This window comes from Anabrus simplex, chromosome 2 (genome assembly GCF_040414725.1).
Source record: "Anabrus simplex isolate iqAnaSimp1 chromosome 2, ASM4041472v1, whole genome shotgun sequence".
Taxonomy (NCBI): Eukaryota; Metazoa; Arthropoda; class Insecta; order Orthoptera; family Tettigoniidae; genus Anabrus; species Anabrus simplex.
In genome coordinates, this window is record NC_090266.1 from 185,597,142 (window position 1) to 185,621,982 (window position 24,841).

General features: G+C 39.3%; 1 protein-coding gene across 5 annotated transcripts in view; it reads left to right on the forward strand.

Moving 5' to 3' along the window:
* Positions 1–24,841, forward strand: part of bgm (bubblegum) — a 514,443-nt gene that overhangs the window by 383,270 nt on the left and 106,332 nt on the right. For 4 of the 5 annotated variants that reach the window (XM_067140465.2, XM_067140466.2, XM_067140468.2 and 1 more), the window contains exons 7-9: positions 5,388–5,489; positions 5,945–6,091; positions 17,875–17,943. In XM_067140465.2, coding sequence (XP_066996566.2) covers positions 5,388–5,489; positions 5,945–6,091; positions 17,875–17,943 — 318 coding nt within the window. The remainder of the gene's footprint in view (positions 1–5,387; positions 5,490–5,944; positions 6,092–17,874; positions 17,944–24,841) is intronic. The other variant, XM_067140469.2, reaches the window with a different exon arrangement.

Sequence of the window (24,841 nt, forward strand, 5' to 3'; positions counted from 1 at the left end):
TGTATTGTATGCAAGTGTTGTCTTCTGAATGCTTCAAAATACGTATTTTCCTTTGTTATATTGTTCCTATTTTAATATTAGTTTATTTTTTGTTATAGAATATTTTGCTTATATTCAACATTTATCTGTGTTTTCAAGTGAAATATAGTTTACTTTTTGTGATGCGAGTAGGCCAAATTCTTTTCAATGGCTGGGCCGAGTTATAAGCTAAATAATTCTGAAGTCTTGGATTATTTAGATGCTTTAGACGATGACAGCGACTTTATTGCTGAGAGTGATTTGGAATTTACATAAAGTGATGATAGTGCACCAGAAATAACCCCAATAGCTGCTCACAATATATCTGACAGTCAGGGCTGTAGTCGAGGGTATACACGGGTATACGCCGTATGTCCTCTGTTTAATTCCACTCGTTAGAGTGTACCTTCCGATTTCTTGCGTGTACCTTCTACTTTAGTTCTTTTTAATTTCGCCATTCTGTCGGGAAGTTATAACTTTCCAACTACGCTCGTATTCGTGAACATCGAAAGTTCAACTTGATGGATAACATATCAACCATCACTTATTTAAGGTCGTCACTGTTCGTTGCTCATGTATCCAGCCTTATACATTCAATGCCTCACCAGTTGACCGATTTAAGCCTGAGAAATATATGAAGACGTGCCTGCAAAACCGTCGTACTGCAACATATACCAATTAAAGATTGTGCTTTAGTGGAAAGAGTGATCATGGAACAAATGAAGCACTTTTGAATTGTTCCTCAATAAATAGCTGGAGTTGGGTCTGGTAGATTTTTTCTTTATGTCGCACCGACACATGTAGGTCTTATGGCAACAATGGGACAGGAAGGGCCTAAGAATGGGAAGGAAGCAGCCGTGGCCTTAATTAAGGTACAGCCCCAGTATTTGCCTGGTGTGAAAATGGAAAACCACTGAAAACCATCATCAAGGCTGCCGACAGTGGGGTTCGAACCCACTATCTCCTGGATGCGAGCTCACAGCTGCACGCTCCTAACCGCATGGCCAACTCGCCCGGTAGGTCCGGTAGAAAACTGCTGTGTAAGCAAATTAAGATTTTTCAGACTAGTGCACTAAAACATGGATGCCTTCTTTGTCATCATAAAATGTCTTCTATATGCCTGATTTATGCCAAATTGAGGGAAGTTTATTGTAACTAGCTTTAACCCACTAATTTTAAATACTGGGATGGTCTGTCATCCAGAATTTGTCATGCCCTGACTTAGAGTATACCCTGTGTGAATTTTGGGACTGCAACACTGCTGACACTGATGATATGAGCTGCAAGGAGCGTCACTTCCCAAACACATGCCACCTTCTGTTTCTCTTCAATAGCCTACTTCCTTTTGTCACTGTTAGCAGCCCTGAAGAAGGTTCTCTGTGGTTTCCCATTTTTACGTCGGGCTGTACCTAAATTAAGGCCATGGCCGCTTCCTTCCCACTCCTAGGCCTTCCCTATAACATCGTCACCATAAGACATATATGTGCCAGTGCGACGTAAAGCAAATTGCAAAAAAGAGAAAACACGTTTTGTTTTTCGCAGATTTTGTTCTTTCTCTTATGGTGACAGAATGTAATCGGCATGCCAAACAGTTCATCACAAGTAAGAAAGAGAATGTTCCCACTTCTCTAAAGAATTGGATCAGGATCACAGTGTCTGAAATTAAAGGATTTATTGCATGTCTTATGTACATGTGTATGAAAAGGAAGCCAAACATAGCCAGTTATTAGTGCACATTGCCTTCTCAGTGGACTCGTCATGCTGACCACACGATACCTTGTAATCTGCAGGCCTTAGGGCTGAGCAGTGGTCGCTTGGTAGGCCAAGGCCCTTTGGGGCTGTTGCGCCATGAAGTTTAGTTTTTCTGGTTTGGTTTTGCCTTCTCAGTACAACCCATAGTTCCCTAAAATGTTTACTAAACATAGGATCTCCCATTTGCTGCAATTCTTTCATGTTGTCAACAATGAGGAATTGCATGGGTCAGGAGAAACAGGATGTGATCCCTATGCAAAGTATCAACCATTAGTGGATCATGCCAGCAGATAATTTAGACACCACTACACATCACATCAGGAGATTAGCTTTGATGACTCTCTTGTAGGAACTAAAAATAAAACCAGCCTCCTCCAATACCTGCCTAACAGACACCACCACCACGGCTTGGGGATCAAATTTTGGATGTTGTGTGATTCTGTTCCCAATTACTGCCTGGGCTTTCTTTACCTACAGAGGTGCCAGATCTCAGGAAGATACAGACAATATTACAAAACATGATTTGAGATACATCGTCGTGAAAAAACGTAGTTACAACAAAGATAACCATGTCTTTGTTGACAATTATTTCATGTCTTTACCACTTGTACGCCACCTCTACCAGTTGGGCACATATATAACAGGAATTGTTACCAGAAATACGAAATATTTGCCCCAGAACTTTATAAAAATATTTTTTGTTGGACAGAAACACTCTAAAGAGTCTAATTGTGTTGAATGCAGGCATAAAGGAAAGGTGAGGAGGGTCAGAACTGCATGCTCTAGGTGTAACAAGGTTCTGCATGGAGAGTATTTTCCAAGGCACAAATGCTGACTTCTGAAGGTACTGTAGTTATGTGCACAGTTCTTTACATTGGATGCTATAATTCATGGCTAGATAAGAGTACAGAAAACAAAATTATATCATGTTATTCAGGATTAAAGGTTCTTGTTTTCAGAATCACTGGTCAAGAACAACACTAATGAACAGATCACCTTTTTAGTATTTGAAAACGGATTTTTATTTTTTATAATTTAGTTTCTAAGTTTCAATTTTTTTTCATGGTAAAATATGCTATTAACAATTTTGGGATATACAGGGTAAAGAAAAAATGCCACACTTGGAGGTCGGCATGCGATTCCTCATCCCATTGCAAGACAAAAGTTTCTATAGCCAAACCGGATCTGGTGCTGTTGGAAAACAAGTCGAAAATGAGAAGCTGGCAACACTGTCACATCCTGCTGCGCATCGGAATGTAATAGAGAAACGTGCATCATCCCGCTCTACCGTATCCGCCGTCGTAGCTCACTCAGTAGACAGCTGGGTTATCAAACCCACATGCACCTTGGAGCTACGGCTCGAATGTACGTCAGGTTGTGTTTTTTCTTTTGTGTGTGTGACGTCAGGTCCCTAGTTTCCGTCGTGTAACTGCGTTTGTAAGCATGACATCCTGTTGTCACATAACAATAGTCGAACACATGACAGTGAGATCCATTCAACTGAATGCATGAGTCGACTAACCACGCAGTGCACAACCATAACTGGTCCTGTCAAGTGCATGTAGGGCGGCTTCCTGATGGAGTACACAAACGGCGAATATGTCAATATGCTTTTAGTGTTCGGTGCATCCGATAACCAAGCTTCTGCTGCTGCTCGTGAGTATGCAGGACGGTACCCTCAAAGGCGCCATCCCGATAAGAATGTTTTTCATCACCTTGAGCAACGCCTGCTGGAAACCGGTAATCTTCGTCCACAAGTAGTGGGCAGAGGTCGTCCAAGGAATAGACGTACTCCACAAACAGGCCCTTACCTACTACCAGACAAGTTGAATGCGCCCCGCTATCATACGTTTCTAGACAATACTTTGCCTGACACTGTAGAAAACGTTCCACTTGGTGTTTGGCGACAGCTATGGTTGCAGGATGATGGTGCATCGCCACACTTTGGAATGACTGTGCGTAACTGGTTAAATGACGCGTTTCCAGGGAAAGGGATTGGTCATGGAGGTCCAGTGTTTTGGCCTCCACGTTCCCCGAACCTTAATCCACTAGATTTTTATTTGTGGGGACACTTAAAGGAACATGTTTATAGTACTCCGCCCATGGATGTCCAAGACCTAATAGCTCGTGTGCATGCTGCATCGGCAATGGCGGATGAAGGTGTGTTGCGTAGGGTCCGGCAAAGTATGCTCCACCAAGTGACGAAGTGTTTGCAAATGCAAGGTGGTCTGCTGTGAAGTGAATGTTGCTCGTAAGTGTACATACCTGCTCTGTGAAGATAAGACTGGACGTCGCACGTACACTATGGAATTGTGCGTAGCATAATGGGCAATCCAATGTAGTTTACCTACTGTACTGTAATTGTGTTTCCTTGTACCGCATTGGATAGAGATGATGTTACTGTATCCACTATTATGTTCTACGTATTGCATTTATTTGTGCCATGGACGAAACAAAGTGGTCGTTTATATCTGTAAGAAGATAATGTACCGGGCGAGTTGGCCGTGCGCGTAGAGGCGCGTGGCTGTGAGCTTGCATCCGGGAGATAGTAGGTTCGAATCCCACTATCGGCAGCCCTGAAAATGGTTTTCCGTGGTTTCCCATTTTCACACCAGGCAAATGCTGGGGCTGTACCTTAATTAAGGCCACGGCCGCTTCCTTCCAAATCCTAGGCCTTTCCTACCCCATCGTCGCCATAAGACCTATCTGTGTCGGTGCGACGTAAAGCCCCTAGCAAAAAAAAAGAAGTTAATGTTATGGTTGAATTTTTAAATAAAGGTAACTGTAACGGTAAGACAGAACATAGTGTATTGCATAGTGGAGGTGAGCAGTGAATACAATTTGATACATTAACTAAAAAAAATTGGTGCAAACGCGGCTCGAATATCGGCGCGTCCGCACAACCATCATTAACGGCATTACCTTATCTCACTGAGCTAATGAAACAGCTTCAGCAGAGCGCCGCGTTCATGCGACCTGTGCTTGGCCATGCTGCACGCCGTTACAGCATTGCCAGACCCTCGTTTCTTAACTTGCATTTCTATTAAACCTATTGGCGAGACTAGGTTTTGCAAGATAAACTTTTGTCGTGAATTTCGATGAGGAACCTCATGTAAAAAGTTTCAAACAAATTTATTAAAATGGAATGGTTGCATGGTTTGTTCACCCTGTATTTTTTCTAAAATGACATTGTATAATGTACTAGTGTGCTTTTTTTCTTTCAATTTCATATCTATAAATTTCTTTATACAGCATTATTATACATTTTAACATGCATAATCATGAAAAATGGCCTCAGTGTTTTGATCTTGACTGATGCATATAGCCTGTGAGCAAAAGGGTTAATGTTCCTAATATGTGATGTGATTTTTCTCTCACTTAGTCTTGCTCAGAAATTTAGCATTTTGAATGACTCTATGGCACAGTATGTTTACACTTGTTAAGTACTTAAAGTGTCTACTACAAAATGGATTTTACTTCTATCAAATATCTGTAAAAAGTGGCTTAGTTTCCTTCAGCTCTCACAAATTCAAATATTTCATTAAATTTTCTTCAGTACCATCCCCTCTTTTTTTTGTATTCTATTTCATATCCTTTCTTTGTTTATTTTTTCCCAGTGGGATGAAGTAATGAAAATTGGAGGTGAAGAACCTAATGATAAACTTGAACAGATTGAAAAATCAATTGCAATCAATGAATGCTGCACGCTGGTTTATACAGTGAGTATACACTATTGCCACTTCAAAATTAACCACTTTCCTCAAACTCCTGTACTAACCATTTCCACCCTTAGATGATCTAGAGTACTGTACTTGCTTTCATATTTTCACATAAAACTAACACAAAAATAATCGCCATTGCCTTTATTCCTGGCAATAGAACAGTAAAGGGTTTTCACAAATTTGAATGAAAGATTAAAAAAATACCCATTTAAAAATTTAATGCTTCTTGCTGATACATATGAATAGGTACTTACTAACTTTGTCAAGTACTTAATACTAACCTACTTGAGTATGAATGAAAACACAATTATTTTAAGACGAAATTTGTTTACAGAATTGAATGAATATGTTCAAGAACTTTACCATCCTTTTCATTAAATCTTAGTATCATATTCTACACAGAATGATCGCAGAGGGTTAGCATTATATAGTTGATTTCTAATTTTTTTCAGTCTGGTACTGTGGGAGTTCCTAAGGCAGTAATGCTCAGTCATGACAACTTAACATGGACCTCTTACTCTATAGCTTCCCTTCTGGACCTTAAATGTGGATCTGAAGCAATTATTAGCTATCTGCCCTTGAGCCATGTGGCAGCACAGGTAATATCACAAATTTAAGCAAAATTTCCTTGACTAGTATTTACAAAATTCTTGTCATGCTCAGTATCAAGGCCTTCGGTTCAGAGGGTCCCAGGTTCAATTCCCGGCCGTATCAAGAATTTTAGACGCGGGTGGTTAATTCTTCTGACTCAAATGCTAGGTGTTTGTGTTTATTTCTATACACACCTCCTCACATACACATAACATACCTCACTACCAGCCACAGCAGAAACATGCAATAGTGAACACATCCCTCTACAAAGTGTGGAATCAGGAAGGGCACTTGACCGTAAGAGTGGGCAAAGTCCATATACTTGTGTCTGTGATGGAGAGTGTGTGTTCACACTCACAAACCCACCAGGGTGTGGGGAAAGTACTGGAAGAAGATGAAGATACTTTCAACATTCTTGTAATTCAACGCTTCAGAAATGATTGATCCTGTATTATGATTAAACATCGGATTTGTAAGCAAATGCATATTTTGTTTGCCGATATGTATATCTCCAAAACTGACAAGGAAGTGCATTTGAAGGCAAAATTGGATTAATTATTACGTTCAATAGTGCATATACCAGATGTACGCATAAGTTTTTGTGGTAAAGAAAACGCGTAATTTTCAAGAAAGTTTGGTTTTTGTTAATTCAAAATATTGGTCATCGGCTTCTACACACTTCGCCCATCTTTCAGGTAAGTTATGAATACCATGCCAGAAAAACTGCTTGTCTTTTGCGGCAAACCATTCGTTGAGACATTTTCCAACTTCCTCGAAATTGCTGAAGTGGTGCTCTGCAAACGCGTGCCCCATTGAGTACGGCGGGTGCAAAAGGATGCCTCATCCAGGCAGTTTCAAGGTGTCTTTCACTGGTTTTGCTGTATGAGACGGCACATTGTCATGTAACAAAATCACATTACCTTGCCTTCTGGCCCATTCCAGTCTTTCAATCAATGTGTGATTTAAGTTAATCATTTGTTGGCGATAGCATTGTGCATTAACGGTTTCGCCAAGTTTCAAGAGTTCATAATACACAATACCACTTTGGTCCCACCAGTCACATAGCATGGTCTTCTTGCCAAAGTGATTGGCCTTGGTGTTGAAGGACTGGCTTTGCCAGGTAACAGCCACAATTTTGCGTTTTCAGAATAAATCCATTTTTCGTCACCCATCACAATTCGGTACAGAAATTATGTTCTTTCGTGGTGTTGAAGCAGCATTTCACAAGTGACTTTGCGATTCTCTATTTGCCATTCATTGAAATCGTGTGGGACCCGTTTACCGAGTTTACTGATCTTCCCCATTGCTCGTAAACGTCTACTGATTGTTTCTTGTGACACATTTAATGCTTGTGCCAATTGCTGTTGACTTTGAGTTGGGTCATCATCCAGTAACGCCTGCAATTGCTCGCCTTCGCACTTTTGTGGTCTACCAGAGCACACACTGCTTTTCACATTGAAATCACCACGTTTAAATTGTCGAAACCATGTCTCACATGTTCTAATCGATGAAGCGTGTTCACCATATGTTTTACAAGCAAACAATGACTTTCCACAGCCTTTTTTCTTTTGATTAAATAAGAAAAGCAATGCGTGCCGCAAATGTACTTTTTCAGACACAAAAATCGACATGATCACTGAACGATACAACATAGATGCTAGTATTTGACGGACTCAACTTGTGTGTGTTGGTAGGTTAATGTCAGACGAACAAACTGCGTATGTGTGGAATTCATACGCTGCGTACTGTTCGCTGGCACCATCTCTTAGTGAAACCAGAAAAGACTTGTGCATGCACCTGGTATGTACATATTTGCATATATTTGAGATTAGTGCATACATTTCAAATTTTGGATTTATTGTGCACATTTTTGAATTTTATTGTGCACATTTTAAAATATTTTAGAAGCAGTCTTAAAAAAATGTGAAGTAATTATTGCCTGAACTCTTTCGGCAATGGAACGTTACAAAGGGAACAGGCACTTATCAAGACACACTTCCAAATCATACCAGAATCAATCAAGAAGTTAAAAACACTTGGGTTACGTTTTGGTGATTTGCTGGACATTATGGATAACATGAAGTGTGAAATGGAAGGAATCTCAGGAATCTTCAGACATGTCCTTAAATGAAATCCAGGGTACGACATCATGGTGGCTATAAAGAAGTATTTGGCTTGTACTGATAACATGATCTACCAGATTGTTTAATACCTACTCGCTCCTGAATTCAAGTACTATCCTGTCACATCCGTAGATGTAGTGATATCATTTTCCTTACTGAAGCTAGTTTTAGCAGACACACTTGACAGATTTATACCATAAAACTTGGAGAAGACTATTCTAGTGTGCTTTAAAGCAAATTATGGACAGGAAAAGTAGGGTGTGCAGTGTAAAATGAAGAGGAATGTGTACTTAAGTGTGTTTCCTCGCTTTTCTTTTTCTTCACGGTTTTCTTACAATCTTACTACTTCATTTAGCATGTGTGTTAATTAGCACTCTGTGTCTTATCTAGGAGACATGTGCATATTGTTTTAACAGTCAACGCTCATAGATTGATACATGTCACAAACTATGCATGGATTTTTTGTACTAGAGGAATAGCTGCAGCTGAACTGTAAGTAGTGTGATTTTTGGTTTTTCATTCAGTTGTTTATTCATGACAATTATTTTATATACTGATGTGGGTGAATCGCGTGAGTGTAGTAAAGGAATGGTACATTTGCATTTCATACAAGTGCTAAGATAATGGAGATGCTAAGATAATGGAGAGGATACTGGAAAGTAGGATAAGGTTGAGGGTTGAGAATCAAATGCAGGAAAATCACTTTGGTTTCAGAAGTGGAAGGTCGACAATAGAGCCCATTTTCATTATGAAACAACTAATGGAAAAGCAATGGGAGTACGGGAATGATATGGTGATGACATTCATTGACATTGAAAAGGCATATGACAGTATCCCCAGGACTAAAGTTCGGGACAGTCTAATGCAAAAAGGAATCGAACAGGGATTAATAAAAATGATCATGGCAGTGTCCAAGGAATGTTGTAGTTGCATGCAAACACAAGTTGGCAGGACAAGTTAGTTCAAAATAACCAGTGGGCTGAGAGAGGGAAGCGTCCTATCGCCAGTCCTGTTTACAATAGTAATGTATGACATCATGAGAACAGCAAAAGCAACATATGGAGGAAGAGAAATGAACATCATATTATTTGCAGATGATATTGTGATTTGGGGAGAACAGGACATGAAGGTTCAAGAACAGTTGGGTGTGATTAATGGGAAGATCGAAGAATGTGTATTGAAAATGAGTGTAGAAAACAGTAGAACTCTTGTTTTGACGAGAGGGGAGAAAGAAGGGAAAGGTCAGATTAGAATTGCAGACAAGCCCCTGGAAGTAGTGGAGATGTTCAAATACCTGGTGAGTGAATTAATGGAGAATGCTCGACTGGATACTGAGATTAGCAAAAGGATTCAAGCTGGAAATTGTTTCTATCATAGTGTAAGAAACATGTTATGGTGTTATGGTACAAAGAGATGCCAATGGAAGCAAAGGAAACTATGTACAAGATGTATTACGTACCCATAACAACTTGCAGAGCAGAAACTTGGACAATGACAAAGAAGGATGAGAGTCAAAGACAGGCAGCCAAAATGAAGCTCTTGAGGGGTATGATACAGAAGAGTAGAAGAGACAAAATAAAGAATGAGAAAATCCTGGAAGAAATTGGAGTGGAAAAAATGAATGATAGAACAGAGAAGAACCGACTAAGATAACATAAAGCGAATGAGTGATGAAAGAACGCCAAAAAAAGTTATGGAAATGCAAATGCAAACCGTGGATGACCACGATTGAGATGGAAGGACACAATCTAACACAGTATTATAGAAAGAAACCTGGACTGGGGCACAGTGTTGGAGGAGGAGTGGTGGAAAGACTGAAGAAAGTGGAGAGGAAACATATTTGCCCCTATTTCACCATGTTTTGCAGCATAGTTGCATGCTTATTATATTGGTGATATATACAGCATATAATTCCAATGCATGTGGATGCTAGTGAACTGCACAATTAAGTTATTGGCAGAAACAACTATTTTTGTGCCAAGTATCAGTAAACATATATCATTTCATATACACTCAAGAGGGGTTATTCTCGAGAATTCGTTTTCCTTGATGCAGGAAAGAAGAAATATCAAGTATGGTCTTCTCAGTGATTGTGAAAGTTTTATCACCTTCCTCCAGTGAAGCTGAGAGTATTCATTTACACAAAGAGAAATGAAGGATTGAAATTATTTACCAAGGGAGGTGCTTGATGAATTTCCAACTTCTTTGAAATCATTTAAGATAAGTCTAGGTAAACAACTGATAGGGAATCTGCCATTCAGGGCAACAGCCCTAAATACCGCACCTATTTATGAAAGTTTGAGGAGAGTGTCTTAGTTACGACAGATAGCGACATGCTAGTGAAATGAAACATGGATGGTTATTAGATTTTATGATTGTTAATATATAACATACTCAAAGAAAGTGGTTTCTAATGATTGTGAATGTGCTGTTTTAATTGTTAGTGTAAGCAACTGAGGATGAACCATGCATCGAAACTAGGATTTCAGTTTAAATGTAAGTAAATACATTTTACAACAGTATTTACCCGAATAATGCCCGCACCCTCATTTTAGGAAGACTCATTTAAAAAAAATGAACTGAACTAAAATTCCTTTCATCGAAAGAGTAACGTAGGCATAAACAAATATTTCGTATCACTCCGCGATTTCCACGTGGTCTTTAGGCAAATATCACTGCTATGAAATATATTTTCCATGAAAATGAGCAGGTAGGCGTATTTACGTGACAGGTATTTCATGAATTTAAACTTGCAATAGACTCAATTCCCTGTAGATGGGAAGATTCGTTGTCTCTTGCATAACTAGAATCCTCTCCTAAATTACTTATACAAGTTCATCACACTCCATATCTAAGGCCGGTATTCACCAACATGAGTGTCCGACTCATTGGCTGAACGGTCAGCGCACTGGCCTTCGGTTCAGAGGGTCCCGGGTTCGATTCCCGGCCAGGTCGGGGATTTTAACCTTAATTGGTTAATTCCTACAGCACGGGGGCTGGGTGTGTGTGTTGTCTTCATCATCATTTCATCCTCATCACGACGCGCAGGTCGCCTACGGGAGTCAAATAGAAAGACCTGCAGTTGGCGAGCCTAACCCGTCCAGGGATATCCCGGCACTAAAAGCCATACGACATTTCATTTACCAACATGAGTAAACGCTTTTATCTCAGTTTAAAGCTACATAGGTTCGAACCCCACTGTCGGCAGCCCTGAAGATGGTTTTCTGTGGTTTCCTATTTTCACACCAGGCAAATGCTGGGGCTGTACCTTATTTAAGGCCACGGCCGCTTCCTTCCCACTCCTAACCCTTCCCTGTCCCATCATCGCCATGAGACCTATTTGTGTCGGCGCGACGTAAAGCAACTAGCAAAAAAAAATGCTACATAAACCCAGATAACAGTTAAGTTTGTATTCACCAACAACAGTATCTCGGATAACGGGTATTATTTCGGTTTAAAATTTTACCGGAGATTAGTTGACCGGTAAAATGGGAAATCTAAAATAATAGCCTTCCAAGATGGCAGCCCGTAGGCGGCTAGAATATCTAATTGAAAGATAAAATCACAGCGACGAGTAATATGATCAAGATTATGCAATTGATAAACGTCCTAGATGGATAAAATAATGTGCGACATATTTCCAGGACTACGACGACTCTGATTTTCAGACACATTTTAGATCTAGTGCTATAATTTGCATAAGATTTTTATTTTTATTTTCCACCTATTCAATACATAATTGTTTTTTGTCACTAGAAAATCATTTTACAACAACACTATATTAACAGGGACATGTTTCGCTCGACTTCCGAGCATCCTCAGCCTTTATAACTTTTCTCAAGGTTAAGACAACATTATTAACTTTACTTATAACTAATTTGTACTTAATTATAATCTTAATATTAAGTAGTAATACACATTAAGGGAAAGACATTTGTGGACAAAATGAACAGATTAACATTTAAAATAACAGTGTTAAAATTGGAATAGACATTAATTCTATTAACACTGATGTCCACTACATGGTAAATCGCATAAACAATGAAACGATTTGGCTAAAATTATCTTCGGTTTTACTAACTCAATAGTTAATGAGCTATTGTATTGTGCTGCTTAAATTTTGAGTCATAAATCTTGTTAAAATTCAATAGTATCTAAGGCTTAAAAGTCTTAATGTACATGTTGAAATCGTGAGAAATGCTCTACGTCTCGTATTAATTTGTTGCTTGCTGCATTAATTTATTATGAACGGCTAGGTACATCTTGTTGGTGTTTTCCCGAACTAGTCTTGAATTGACGAGTTGACGTGTTGCTTGGAAGTTGTTTGTTTCCTTTTTAGGAGCTTGGTCAAAAGGGACTTCAAATCTGAGCAACTGGATGTTGATGTATTATCCTTTATGACAACCTTTATGTGTTGGTGCTGTAACAAAAGAATATGCGTGAGAGTGTTGTTTGTTGTTATGCTGCCCGGTGATCGTATAGATGTGCTTCACTTACCCCTTTGACTGCTGTTATGATGCCTCGCGGTGCTTCTTGCAGCACAGTGACTGCTTGCTTTCGTGTTTCTGCTTCTTCTGTTATACGTATGAAGAAGCTGTTGTGGCGGGCGAGTAGGGGACATAGGTGAAGGAACAGTAGGCAGTTGTCAAAGTAGGAGTTGTGTCTGTTTCCATGGTGGGAGATTTTAGATTAAATATCTTAACAAATTTACTTTTTTCTGATTTGAAAGTTTGTAGTAATGTTAGCAACTGCTCTATGAACGGACTCTTTATTTCGATCGCATCATTCAGGTTTTTTTCTTTATTGAAATATTGATCCAAATGGATATAAATATTCTCAAACTCATTCATTAACTTCCCTTTTCCAATCCTTTTGATTATTTTGAGGTCTCTGTCTATTGTGGTATACTGATGGTCAGTTTCATTCATGTGATTGCTCAAATTTTAAGCACCACAATACAATAGCTCATTAACTATTGAGTTAGTAAAAACGAAGGGAATTTTAGCCAAATCTTTTCATTGTTTTTGGGATTTACCATGTAGTGGACATCAGTGTTAATAGAATTAATGTCTATTCCAATTTTAACACTGTTATTTTAAATGTTAATCTGTTCATTGTGTCCGGAAATGTCTTTCTGTTAATGTATTTTACTACTTAATATTAAGATTATAATTAAGTACAAATTGGTTATAAGTAGAGTTAATAATGTTATGTCTTAACCTTGAGAAAAGTTATAAAGGCTGAGGATGCTCGGAAGTCGAGCGAAACATGTCCCTGTTAATATAGTATTGTAGTAAAATGATTTTCTAGTGACAAAACAATTATGTATTGAATAGGTGGAAAACAAAAATAAGAATCGTATGCAAATTATAGCAAATTTCAATACGGGTATAAACACGAGAATAGTTACATGCAATATCCAAAGCTTCCGAACATAACCTGGAATTCCCAACACATAGGTAGGCCTAAAATGAATTCTCGATTATAGCTAATATCTTGTGCGGTACACGACTGGGTGACTTTTAATGAAGAATTAAGGAATGCTGCCTTATTGTTTTGAGTGACATACAATGAGTAGGCTATAATTGGTTTTCTTATTTCCTTTGTTAATGCTTTCTGCCACCAAGTTCAATAACAATTCACTCTCTTGGAAAGTCATATTAGGCTTCTTTCTTCGTTTCTGCTCAATGGCGGACATAATTTACGCAAATTATTCGCAAACCCCGAATGGAATCAAAAACTTGTTTACGATTCGATAGTGGCGGCAGCACGTAGTCACTTGTCTTCCGTACGTCAGTATGAAAAATTTTTGGTTCAAACTCAGATTAAAACGAAAACTTAGTTTTGGTAAACCGAGATAATAAATTCTGTGGTGAATACTGAAGTGAGCGTTATCCGAGATAATGACATATCCGAGTTTTGGAAATCTAGGATAACAGCAATAGTTATTGACGATGATGAATACAGGCCTAAAACACTTCACACACGTGGTGTCTATTTACTGGACAGTAACACGACCAGTGGTGGATAACTCTTTTCGTACAATGTAAACACTTGAAATAGACACACAGGCGAAATCTGATGTTCGTATTGCGATACAGTAAAACCTCGTTAATTCGAAGTCTTTCTAATACAGAAATTGGACTTCCAATTACGTGATTTTGAATTAACGGCCATCTTGTAATTCAGAAATGCCAACCCTCACCAGTTTTCGCGGATTCTGCTTTTTCGCGTACTACGGTACGTGATATTGTGGCGTTTCTTAAAACGCTGAATACAAAAGAATTACGATTTCACTCTATTTTCAACTATGAAACACACTATAGACACACTGAAGTGAGTGAAAGTTTGGAAAGCTACCCCTGCACATTCCGGAAGACGCGTTCTGTCGTGACGCGGAAATATTTTGAATTTAAATTGGTCTGTAAAATACGGTACTATTTAAAAAAAATGTAAAATCAGTTTAGAATTAAAAGTCTCAACTGTTTTCCATTTAAATATGACATATGGGGACAGTTTTCTTCAATCTGCGGTTGCACAAAGCATAACTGTACACTCAGCATCGAAACTACGTGAGCCAGGAGCGTGTTGGCAACCTTGACGCAAATAAAAACCCCACCCCAATTTCGTGCCTCAAATTTTTTAAAAAAATATGCGGGGATTATTCGCGTAAATACGGTATATAGTATTGGTTAGGTGGAAACGTTAGAAAACTCTGTTATTGTGCGTAATTATGGGCCATGATATAGATGTTGATTCCCATACGGAATCTGAAATATTTGTTCCGAATGAGTAAATTTATAATACCACTATAAATGGTTCGTTATTGGACATTATAAATTTTCCAGCTAACTCATTCCTGGTTGCCAGCGTTTTGCCCCCGTGTGCTAGGCTGGGCTCATCAGTTGGTACCTAGCACACCTACCAAGACGCTGGCTAGCACACGGGGACGAAACGCTGGCAACCACGAATGAGTAAGCTGGAAAATGTATAATATCCAATAATGAACCATTTATATTGGTATTATGAGCCATGCCATGCAGTCAACTTGGTGCCTTTTGTCTATTGTTTTTCTGGTACAGTCTTCGTAAAAAATGGAATACTTTCATTACACTCCATGTTAAAATTCGGTCACACTCAGGATATCCTTTCATAATGAAAGGTTTCTTGCCGTGTACAATTTTTGGGACTTCAACTTCTTTTCCTGATCAACTTTTGTGTATAGATGTGTTTCTTTGATGGATTTGGACCAATAGATTTCCAATGTTATGCCTCACAGGGGAAATATAAACATGATCCAAAGTAAATCATAAAAACCTGTCTTACCGAGCTCGATAGCTGCAGTCGCTTAAGTGCGGCCAGTATCCAGTAATCGGGAGATAGTAGGTTCGAGCCCCACTGTCGGCAGCCCTGAAGATGGTTTTCCGTGGTTTTCCATTTTCACACCAGGCAAATGCCGGGGCTGTACCTTACTTAAAGCCACGGCCGCTTCCTTCCAATCCCTATCCCATCGTCGCCATAAGACACACACTGACTGACAGAGCAAATGCAACACCAAGAAGGAGTGGTCAGAACTGTATGCCAATTGCAGGGTAGACTGACGTCTCTGAGGTATGCTCATGATGTGAAATGCGCCGCTGTGCTGCGCACGTAGCGAACGATAAATGGGACACGGCGTTGGCGAATGGCCCACTTCGTACCGTGATTTCTCAGCCGACAGTCATTGTAGAACGTGTTGTCGTGTGCCACAGGACACGTGTATAGCTAAGAATGCCAGGCCGCCGTCAACGGAGGCATTTCCAGCAGACAGACGACTTTACGAGGGGTATGGTGATCGGGCTGAGAAGGGCAGGTTGGTCGCTTCGTCAAATCGCAGCCGATACCCATAGGGATGTGTCCACGGTGCAGCGCCTGTGGCGAAGATGGTTGGCGCAGGGACATGTGGCACGTGCGAGGGGTCCAGGCGCAGCCCGAGTGACGTCAGCACGCGAGGATCGGCGCATCCGCCGCCAAGTGGTGGCAGCCCCGCACGCCACGTCAACCGCCATTCTTCATCATGTGCAAGACACCCTGGCTGTTCCAGGCTGTTCCAATATCGACCAGAACAATTTCCCGTCGATTGGTTGAAGGAGGCCTGCACTCCCGGCGTCCGCTCAGAAGACTACCATTGACTCCACAGCATAGACGTGCACGCCTGGCATGGTGCCGGGCTAGAGCGACTTGGATGAGGGAATGGCGGAACGTCGTGTTCTCCGATGAGTCACGCTTCTGTTCTGTCAGTGATAGTCACCGCAGACGAGTGTGGCGTCGGCGTGGAGAAAGGTCAAATCCGGCAGTAACTGTGGAGCGCCCTACCGCTAGACAACGCGGCGTCATGGTTTGGGGCGCTATTGCGTATGATTCCACGTCACCTCTAGTGCGTATTCAAGGCACGTTAAATGCCCACCGCTACGTGCAGCATGTGCTGCGGCCGGTGGCACTCCCGTACCTTCAGGGTCTGCCCAATGCTCTGTTTCAGCAGGATAATGCCCGCCCACACACTGCTCGCATCTCCCAACAGGCTCTACGAGGTGTACAGATACTTCCGTCGCCAGCGTACTCTCCGGATCTCTCACCAATGGAACACGTGTGGGATCTCATTGGACGCCGTTTGTAAACTCTGCTCCAGCCTCGTACGGACGACCAACTGTGGCAAATGGTTGACAGAGAATGGAGAACCATCCCTCAGGACACCATCCGCACTCTTATTGACTCTGTACCTCGACGTGTTTCTGCGTGCATCGCCGCTCGCGGTGGTCCTACATCCTACTGAGTCGATGCCGTGCTCATTGTGTAACCTGCATATCGGTTTGAAATAAACATCAATTATTCGTCCGTGTCGTCTCTGTTTTTTCCCCAACTTTCATCCCTTTCGAACCACTCCTCCTTGGTGTTGCATTGTCACTGTCAGTCAGTGTATCTGTGTCGGTGCGACGTAAAGCAAAAAACCTGTCTTCATTCAACAGATAATATGATCAGGAAATGTTACTTAATTTTGGTTTACCTATCTTTTGCACTGTTCATCAGTTATGAATAACAATGCGTTATCTGTTAATTCTTCATCCTCCAATAACACCACCAAGCATTATGTGGTTATAGAGAGACTGCAAAAACTGATGGGGGTGCCATAATAAGAAATGCAAGACATAATGCAGAGTGCAGTTGTTTGTCCCCACAAATAATCATTATTAACTTCAGATTCTGAAAGACAACTATACATGATTAAATAAAAAATATTCAGGTTACTCAATTGTAAAAATAACCAGCATTTTGCATTGGTGCGGCATCAGGTTCTTCAGTTGGAATACTGCACCTCTCCAAGACACTAGATTAGTTATTGCTTTATACTTCACACTTTATATGGCTTATATTACAAGTGATCAAAGATTGAGTGTTTTGAAGTTCATACATGCAATGTTTATGGCTAGTTGGTAAAATAGCACCTGCCATCCTCTCCACCTCCTCATTCATATTTGTCATCTGCATAATGTTTTGTATTTCATTCAGAAAAAGTTAACAGAAACTTCTCAGAAGCTATCAAACTAGTATTTTCAAATGTTTTCATATTAAGTTACATAACCTGCATACTTCTTGTAGAAATTTTAGACGTTTGTGTATTTACTTTTCAGATCATGGACATCTTCATCTCTTTAACGTTTGGTATTACAGTTTACTTCGCCGACAAGGATGCTCTGAAAGTGAGTTACAGTATATGCAATGTTTAATGCTTATGTTGCATCCAAAATCTTTCAAAGCCCATAATATTTTTATGTATGTTGTTTATTTATTTATTTATTTATTTATTTATTTATTTATTTATTTATTTATTTATTTATTTATTTATTTATCCAGGGGGTATGATTTGTGTAACAGCTTAGCTGCTGGCTTTTCATCCGGACAGCTGAGGTTCGATTGTAAAGAATTTAAAGGCATTTGAGAGTCCACCTACTCAATACAAAATGCACTGTATTTATTTGTTTATTAAGTCACATTAACACACGGGACATGTTTCATCCTGAAGTGCAGAACATATTCAGCCGTAGCCTGGCTAGAGATAAAAGTCAACAAATATAAGAAAGAACATGCAATAGCTACAATAAAATCATATTTGTCCATTAAAATACAGGTCGGATTTAAAATTGGTCCATTTTCCGTTTAAGAAAGTTCTTCCAAAATCCTATAGTTTGAAGAAAATAAAAACTTACTGCATAACACTTGTTGCATTAAAAATTTTCTTCATGCTAAAATCCAGGCAAATTTTTAACTATATGGGAGAGAGGGGACCTTTTAAGGGCAAGGCTTGAAAAAACAGTCAGAAAAAAGATTCCAAACGCCACGAGATGTTACGTCATACAGAAAAGGTCTGTAAAGAACGAAAAAATATATCGGTGAATGATTGAAACTCTGAGCAGAAACATACTAAACATCCTCACCGGCCGTCCTTGCTGTTACTTGTTTTCACATGTGTGCGCCTAAATTTGTTTAGATAACTGTGAGTGGTGACCGGCTGGGTTCCGTTGTGTAACAAAGGAGGGATGGGGGAAGTTGACCTAGTAGGAGGAGAGACTGTCATCTGATTGGAGAATGGAGGTTTCTTTTTCGCCTATACGCTTACTTTATTCGTTCGGAGAATTCTAAGAAGTTGGGGTATTATTTCAAACGACGGATTTTTGAACTCTACGGTGTCATTTAGATTATTATTACTGTCTGTCTGTTAGGTCATCAGCCCAGAGGCTGGTTGGATCCTCAAATAGCACCACCAAAGCCTATACGGTTATATGGAAACCGCAAAAACCAATGGCAGAGCCCAAATGAGGTATACTAGGCAAGATGAGGAGTGAGGTAGCTTGTCATTGCTTTCTTCACTGGACCAGAAGGTGCCACTGCAGCACGACTGATCCTATGAGCAACACCTTTCATAACACTCAGACACTAGTTGTGCTCCAAGTGCCATTACTCAGCACCCCCATACCCCAGCAGCTTCCATATTGTCATAGCCATGGATGAGACTGCGACTTCGGTGGAAACTACACTTTGCTCTGGCCTGTGCCAAGAGATGGCTTCAAAAATACTGCGTCTATCAAGAAATGGCATTAGACGTCTACCATTGTGTCCTTATTGAGTCTCAATACGGATCAAATAATTAATTTTGAAGTATGCAACGAGGTTCGATTCCCGGTCGATCCTGGGTTGGAGCTCTCACCTGAAAAACTATGTGACATCAGAAATGGCATCTGACCTTAAACTACCTGCCAAAACAGAGAATGAAACAAGTGGCTCTAGGAACCCCAAAAGTACTTGGGATAATCTGAAGGAAGATTGATTGGTTGATTTATTATTTATTTATTTATTTATTTATTTATTTATTTATTTATTTATTTATTTATTCATTCATTCATTCATTCATTCCTTCATTCATTCATTCATTCAATCTTCTCATACCTCGAAAACAGACGTCAGCGTGTAGTGTTAGGTGATAAAACATCAGAGTGGAAGAATAAAATTACAGGCATCCAGTGGGGTATACCTCTGCTATTTATTCATTACTAGCGAATGTACCCGTGCTTCGCTACGGTATTCTACATTGTATTCGAATATCGACGTAAATAGTGTACATGCAGTAAATAAGATTGTTTTAAAATTGCATGTCTCTTAGCGTTGTCCGAGAAAGAGCATGGGGAGGTCCCCGTACGTTGTTTCCAATGTAAAAAGTTTGTTATGTATTTGTGATATAACGGCAGGCTCGCTTGTCTACTGCCATTCACAATCGAGAGTTGGGAAGTTTACATTATAATTGCAGGCCCCATTGCCTACTACGCGGACAGAATCGATTTGGGGAGTATCGTTAAAATGGCAGCCCCCTTTCCTACTTCCAGACAGATTACAGTTGAGGAGTTTTTATTATAATGGCAGGCAATTACCCTACTATCACTCGAAGTTGAGTTGTGCAGTTATCATTATAATGCCAGGTCCATTTTCCTACTTCCAACTACCTTACTGCCAGTCACACCAAGTTGGTGAGTTTCCATCAAAATAGCGGGCCAATATGCCTAATGCCAGTCACATTTTAGATGAGGAAATTTCTTTATAATGGCGGGCACCCTTGCCTACTGCCAAACACAATCGGGTAGGGGAGTTATAAACAAAACTGCATGCTCACTTGCCTTCTGCAAGTCAAATCGAGAAGGGAACTATTCATTACTATTGCAGGCCTTCCTTACTAATGACAGTTACACAGGAGTTGGAGAAGGAACCCTTTCATACTGCCAGTCAAAGTGCGTGTGGGGAGTACTGATTACAATAGCAGACCCACCCTTTCTCGATCGCTACAAATCGACATCAGTGAATATATATAGATCGACATACGAAAGTATATGCGTGTTTACAATATTGAAGACCTTCATTTACAGATTAACTGCTACTAAACGTACGTCATATCGACAAAGGATTATACCATAAGACACGCCGAATTTAGTGGCCTAAATGGCTGGTCCTATGATATGTCATCTATTCTTGGGTCAGATTGAGTTAGAAACCTGGAACAGGGTAACGTTTTTGTAAGATTATCTCACATTACATTACTTTTCGGATAATTATGTGACAGCTACATACATAGCATTTGGCTCACATATGGCTACTGGGTGGGCCAATTTTCGTGAAGAGTTTGATGATTCTGTATTTCATATGAGTAATCGAAAGTATGAATTATGCTGTGAAAATTCCAAATTGACTTAACATCGATTAATAGAGGAAAATCAAACGTAAAATGTATACAGATACGGCAAAAAGTCATAAGACCAAGGTTGTAGATCATTCCAAATTGAACGGAGATTGTGCAATCTGTTATGTGATAGGAATTTCCGAAGGTCTGCACCATCATAAAAATTGCCTGCATATTTCGATATTCTTCGGGGATAAAAAGTGAAAAATTTAATGATCTTGGATGTTTTCCGTTTGTTACAGGCTAAAACGTATAATTTTGTCAAATTTCAATTATCTTCTTTTTCTTCTGGCAAATTATGCCGCAATCTGGATTTTAGGCGAGGCGGGTAAAAATTAGGAGTTTCAGGAAACTAAACCAAAAATTATGGAGATGGTCATTATTACCCCTTAAACGGAAAGCTGTACGAAAATTTCGCGTTTGGTCGATTTCCAGTCAGGTTGGTCTTGTTCTGTATATATTGTGGAAGAGTAACATCACCATTTCGGTTCCCTATAGACCGCCAGTCCATCCCGGAACATGAAATCTTATTTACGTTTAAAACCTACCTTTGGACAGGTGGATGCTAAATATAAATTTTGGTTTGAATGTCTTCAGTAGTTTTCAAGTTGTAAGGAATACGCTTTACACGCACCCGCTCGTGAGTTAAGTCCGATGGGACTTGTACAGAAAAACGGTCCGTTAATGATATCTCCGTTATTAATCATCGTATCGAAATGATGCACATGAGAAAAAAGGTTTAGAAATTAATTTCTACCAAGGCAGGTAGATTTAAATTAACTTTGGTTGTGTATATTTTGTGGAAGTGCAAAATCACTGTTTCGGTTTCGTATAAACCTCCAGTCAGTTCTGGTATTTAGAAACAATATTTGCCTTAAAACCTATCAAGGACAGGTGTATATTCTAAATATGAGTCTTGGTGGAAATACATCCAGTAGTTTGTAGCACTCGCGTACATACGGCGTAATGAAGGAAGAAAATAATACAGTTAAGAAAGTTAAAAGTAATAGAAAATGGATTATAACTGAGGACACCAAGATAACGACAAATATGTAAATGCCAAGTGAATGTATTGGAAAATCAAACGCCCCTCAATAACTTATGCTAGTGTGAGTTATGGATATAATAAAGCGGTAACAGAGGAGAAATTTAGGTCCACTGATTCCTAGGTAAACAAATAATAAGATGACTGATGGTGTTATTACGTAATCTATTCGAGGGCGGTTGTAACATCCAACGATATTCCGCCAATATCCCTCGGATAGGCCGATTGACGCCTCTCTTGCCTTCTACCCAAGGAACAACCACGAATGTAAAAGCATAATGAGGAAAATATCAATACGTTACTTCCCTGCTGGCATGCAGTCAGAGACGTTGCCATGGTAACCTGTAGGTTCGTTGTCGGTCTGTCGGTCACTCAATGCAGAGCATGATACCAGCGGAAAACTGTAAATTTCTCCGTCATGTGAAGAGTAAGGTAAATTATGAACATAACGAAAGTTGTTTGTAATGAAGAGACGTTTCACGTACGGTAAACGAAGTTTACAGAAAATCAATAGTATAAGAGAAAATGGAGGAAAACCATTCTGGTTTTCCTATAAACCCCGTCTATTCAAAGATTTTAAAATAATATGCATATTGGAACCTTCCCCAGTATGAGTATACTCTAAATATGAAGTTTGGTTGAGATCTATCCAGCCGTTTCGAAGTGATGGTGCAAAAACCATTCTGGTTTTCCTATAAACCCCCCGTGTATTCAAATATTTTAAAATGATATGCAGGTCGAAACCTTCCCCGGGGTAAGTATACTCTAAATATTAAGTTTGGTTGAGATCTCTCCAGCCGTTTCGACGTGATGGTGGAAAAACCATTCTGGTTTTCCTATAAACCCCCCGTGTATTCAAATATTTTAAAATGATATGCATATCGAAACCTTCCCCGGGATGAGTATACTCTAAATATGAAGTTTGGTTGAGATCTATCTAGCCGTTTCGACGTGATGGTGGAACAGACAAACAGACAGACAAACAGACAAACAAACAGCGGACCCCCTACAATTTTATTTGTATAGATATTAATAGTATTGATAATCATTTACATAACTGTACCCACCACCTCTATGCAGATGACCTAAAAATCTATAGCTGTTTCAAAATACAAGATATTGTTACTGCCATTCAGCAGATGAATACCAGTATAAACTATATATACTATATATACTATACCAGTGAAAATTTTATATTAGTTAATTCAGTTAAGACACAAGCTATAATTATAGGACAGGCAAGAACTATAGCCATATTAAAAGAAAAACATCTGTCCCCACTCATGATCAATGGAGTGGTAATATCTTTGCAAAAGTCTGTGAAATGCCTTTAGGTCATTATAAAGGAAACCTTTGACTGGAATGAACAAGTAACTGATATTTGCAGGAAAGTATATGCTTCGCTTTACCCACTTGGAATTCACCAGTCACTTCTACACACTATGAAAATAAGATTAATTCAGACACACGTTACCCATACTCAATTTTTGTGATGATGTATTAGTTGATGCTACCAAGGAACAAACAAAGAAATTGCAGAAAGCAATGAACTCTTGAATCCGCTTTATTTTTGCATTAAAGAATACCACACGTCACCCCCTATTACAAGACACTCGTCTGGTTGAAGATTAACCAAATGAGATATTTACACATTACTACACCAATCTTCCAACTTTTAAATGTAGCAAACTGGCAGTATCTTACCTCAAATCTCAGCTATCTCTCCTCCACTCATCAGCATCACACTCTATCTTACTTCTCTCTTACCATACCCATAAATCGAACAGTGTATAATCGTTCATTCCAAGTGTCTGGTGCCAGGTTATCGAAATCTCTCCTGCTAAGTGTTAGGAACTGCACGACATAAGCCACTTTTAGAAGATCTTGCCGGGATTTCCTCCTAAGTGTGTAGCAAGACTGTGTGAATGTGAGAATGAATGATGTAGTACCTAAGTATTTACATAAATTCACAAGTTACTATTATTAAGATGTACTAAGTCACGTAGAGAATTAGTTTCCTAACTCTGGAACCAATGATGTATATTATGTTATAATTTACTTCTTTGTTTTTAAATATTGTTAGAATCATCATCATTAGCCACTGTCATCTAGGTACACACAAAATGTTGTCAATATGTTATCATGTACCCCCTTCTTTTTTCAGGGGCCGATGACCTAGATGTTAGGTCTTTTTAAACAACAAGCATCATCATCATAATCTTTTTTCACATCAGATTGTAAAATTAGCTCTCCCCCATTACCATCATCAGTATTGTCATAATCACAATCTTATTAATTAGTTAAGGAAAGACAATTTAACCTTTAACATAGAATGTGGTTATGTGTAAGAGAGGGCCAAGAGCCTTAACTTCGCCACTTATAATAGCATACATAAATAAACGGTACCATGATACCGTACCAATGATGTCGGATTAACAAATAAATGTTACTATATTTGCAGGTCATATTAATGCAGTATTATGGAAATTAGACCTTTTTAACCATATTCTTATCTACAGACCAAGTACATTTTTTTGAATTTTCAAAGTATTCCTTTCTTGGTGAAACTTCTTATCTGAAGCCCCACAAGAGAAATCTTCTTGAGGTTTTGATTCACACAGAAAGAAGAATGTAAACATTGACATACCTAATTAAAGAAAATTAATACCATCTCTATTTAGGGCTTTTTATGAACTGCTTCATACCTCCAAGTTTAAAATCAATGAGTGGTTGGGGAATGTTCTCTTGATCCACTGAAGGTGGTCATATACATTTTTTTTCAGGGTTCATGTTTTGTTTATATTCTGTCTTGTACGAGCAGTAATAGATG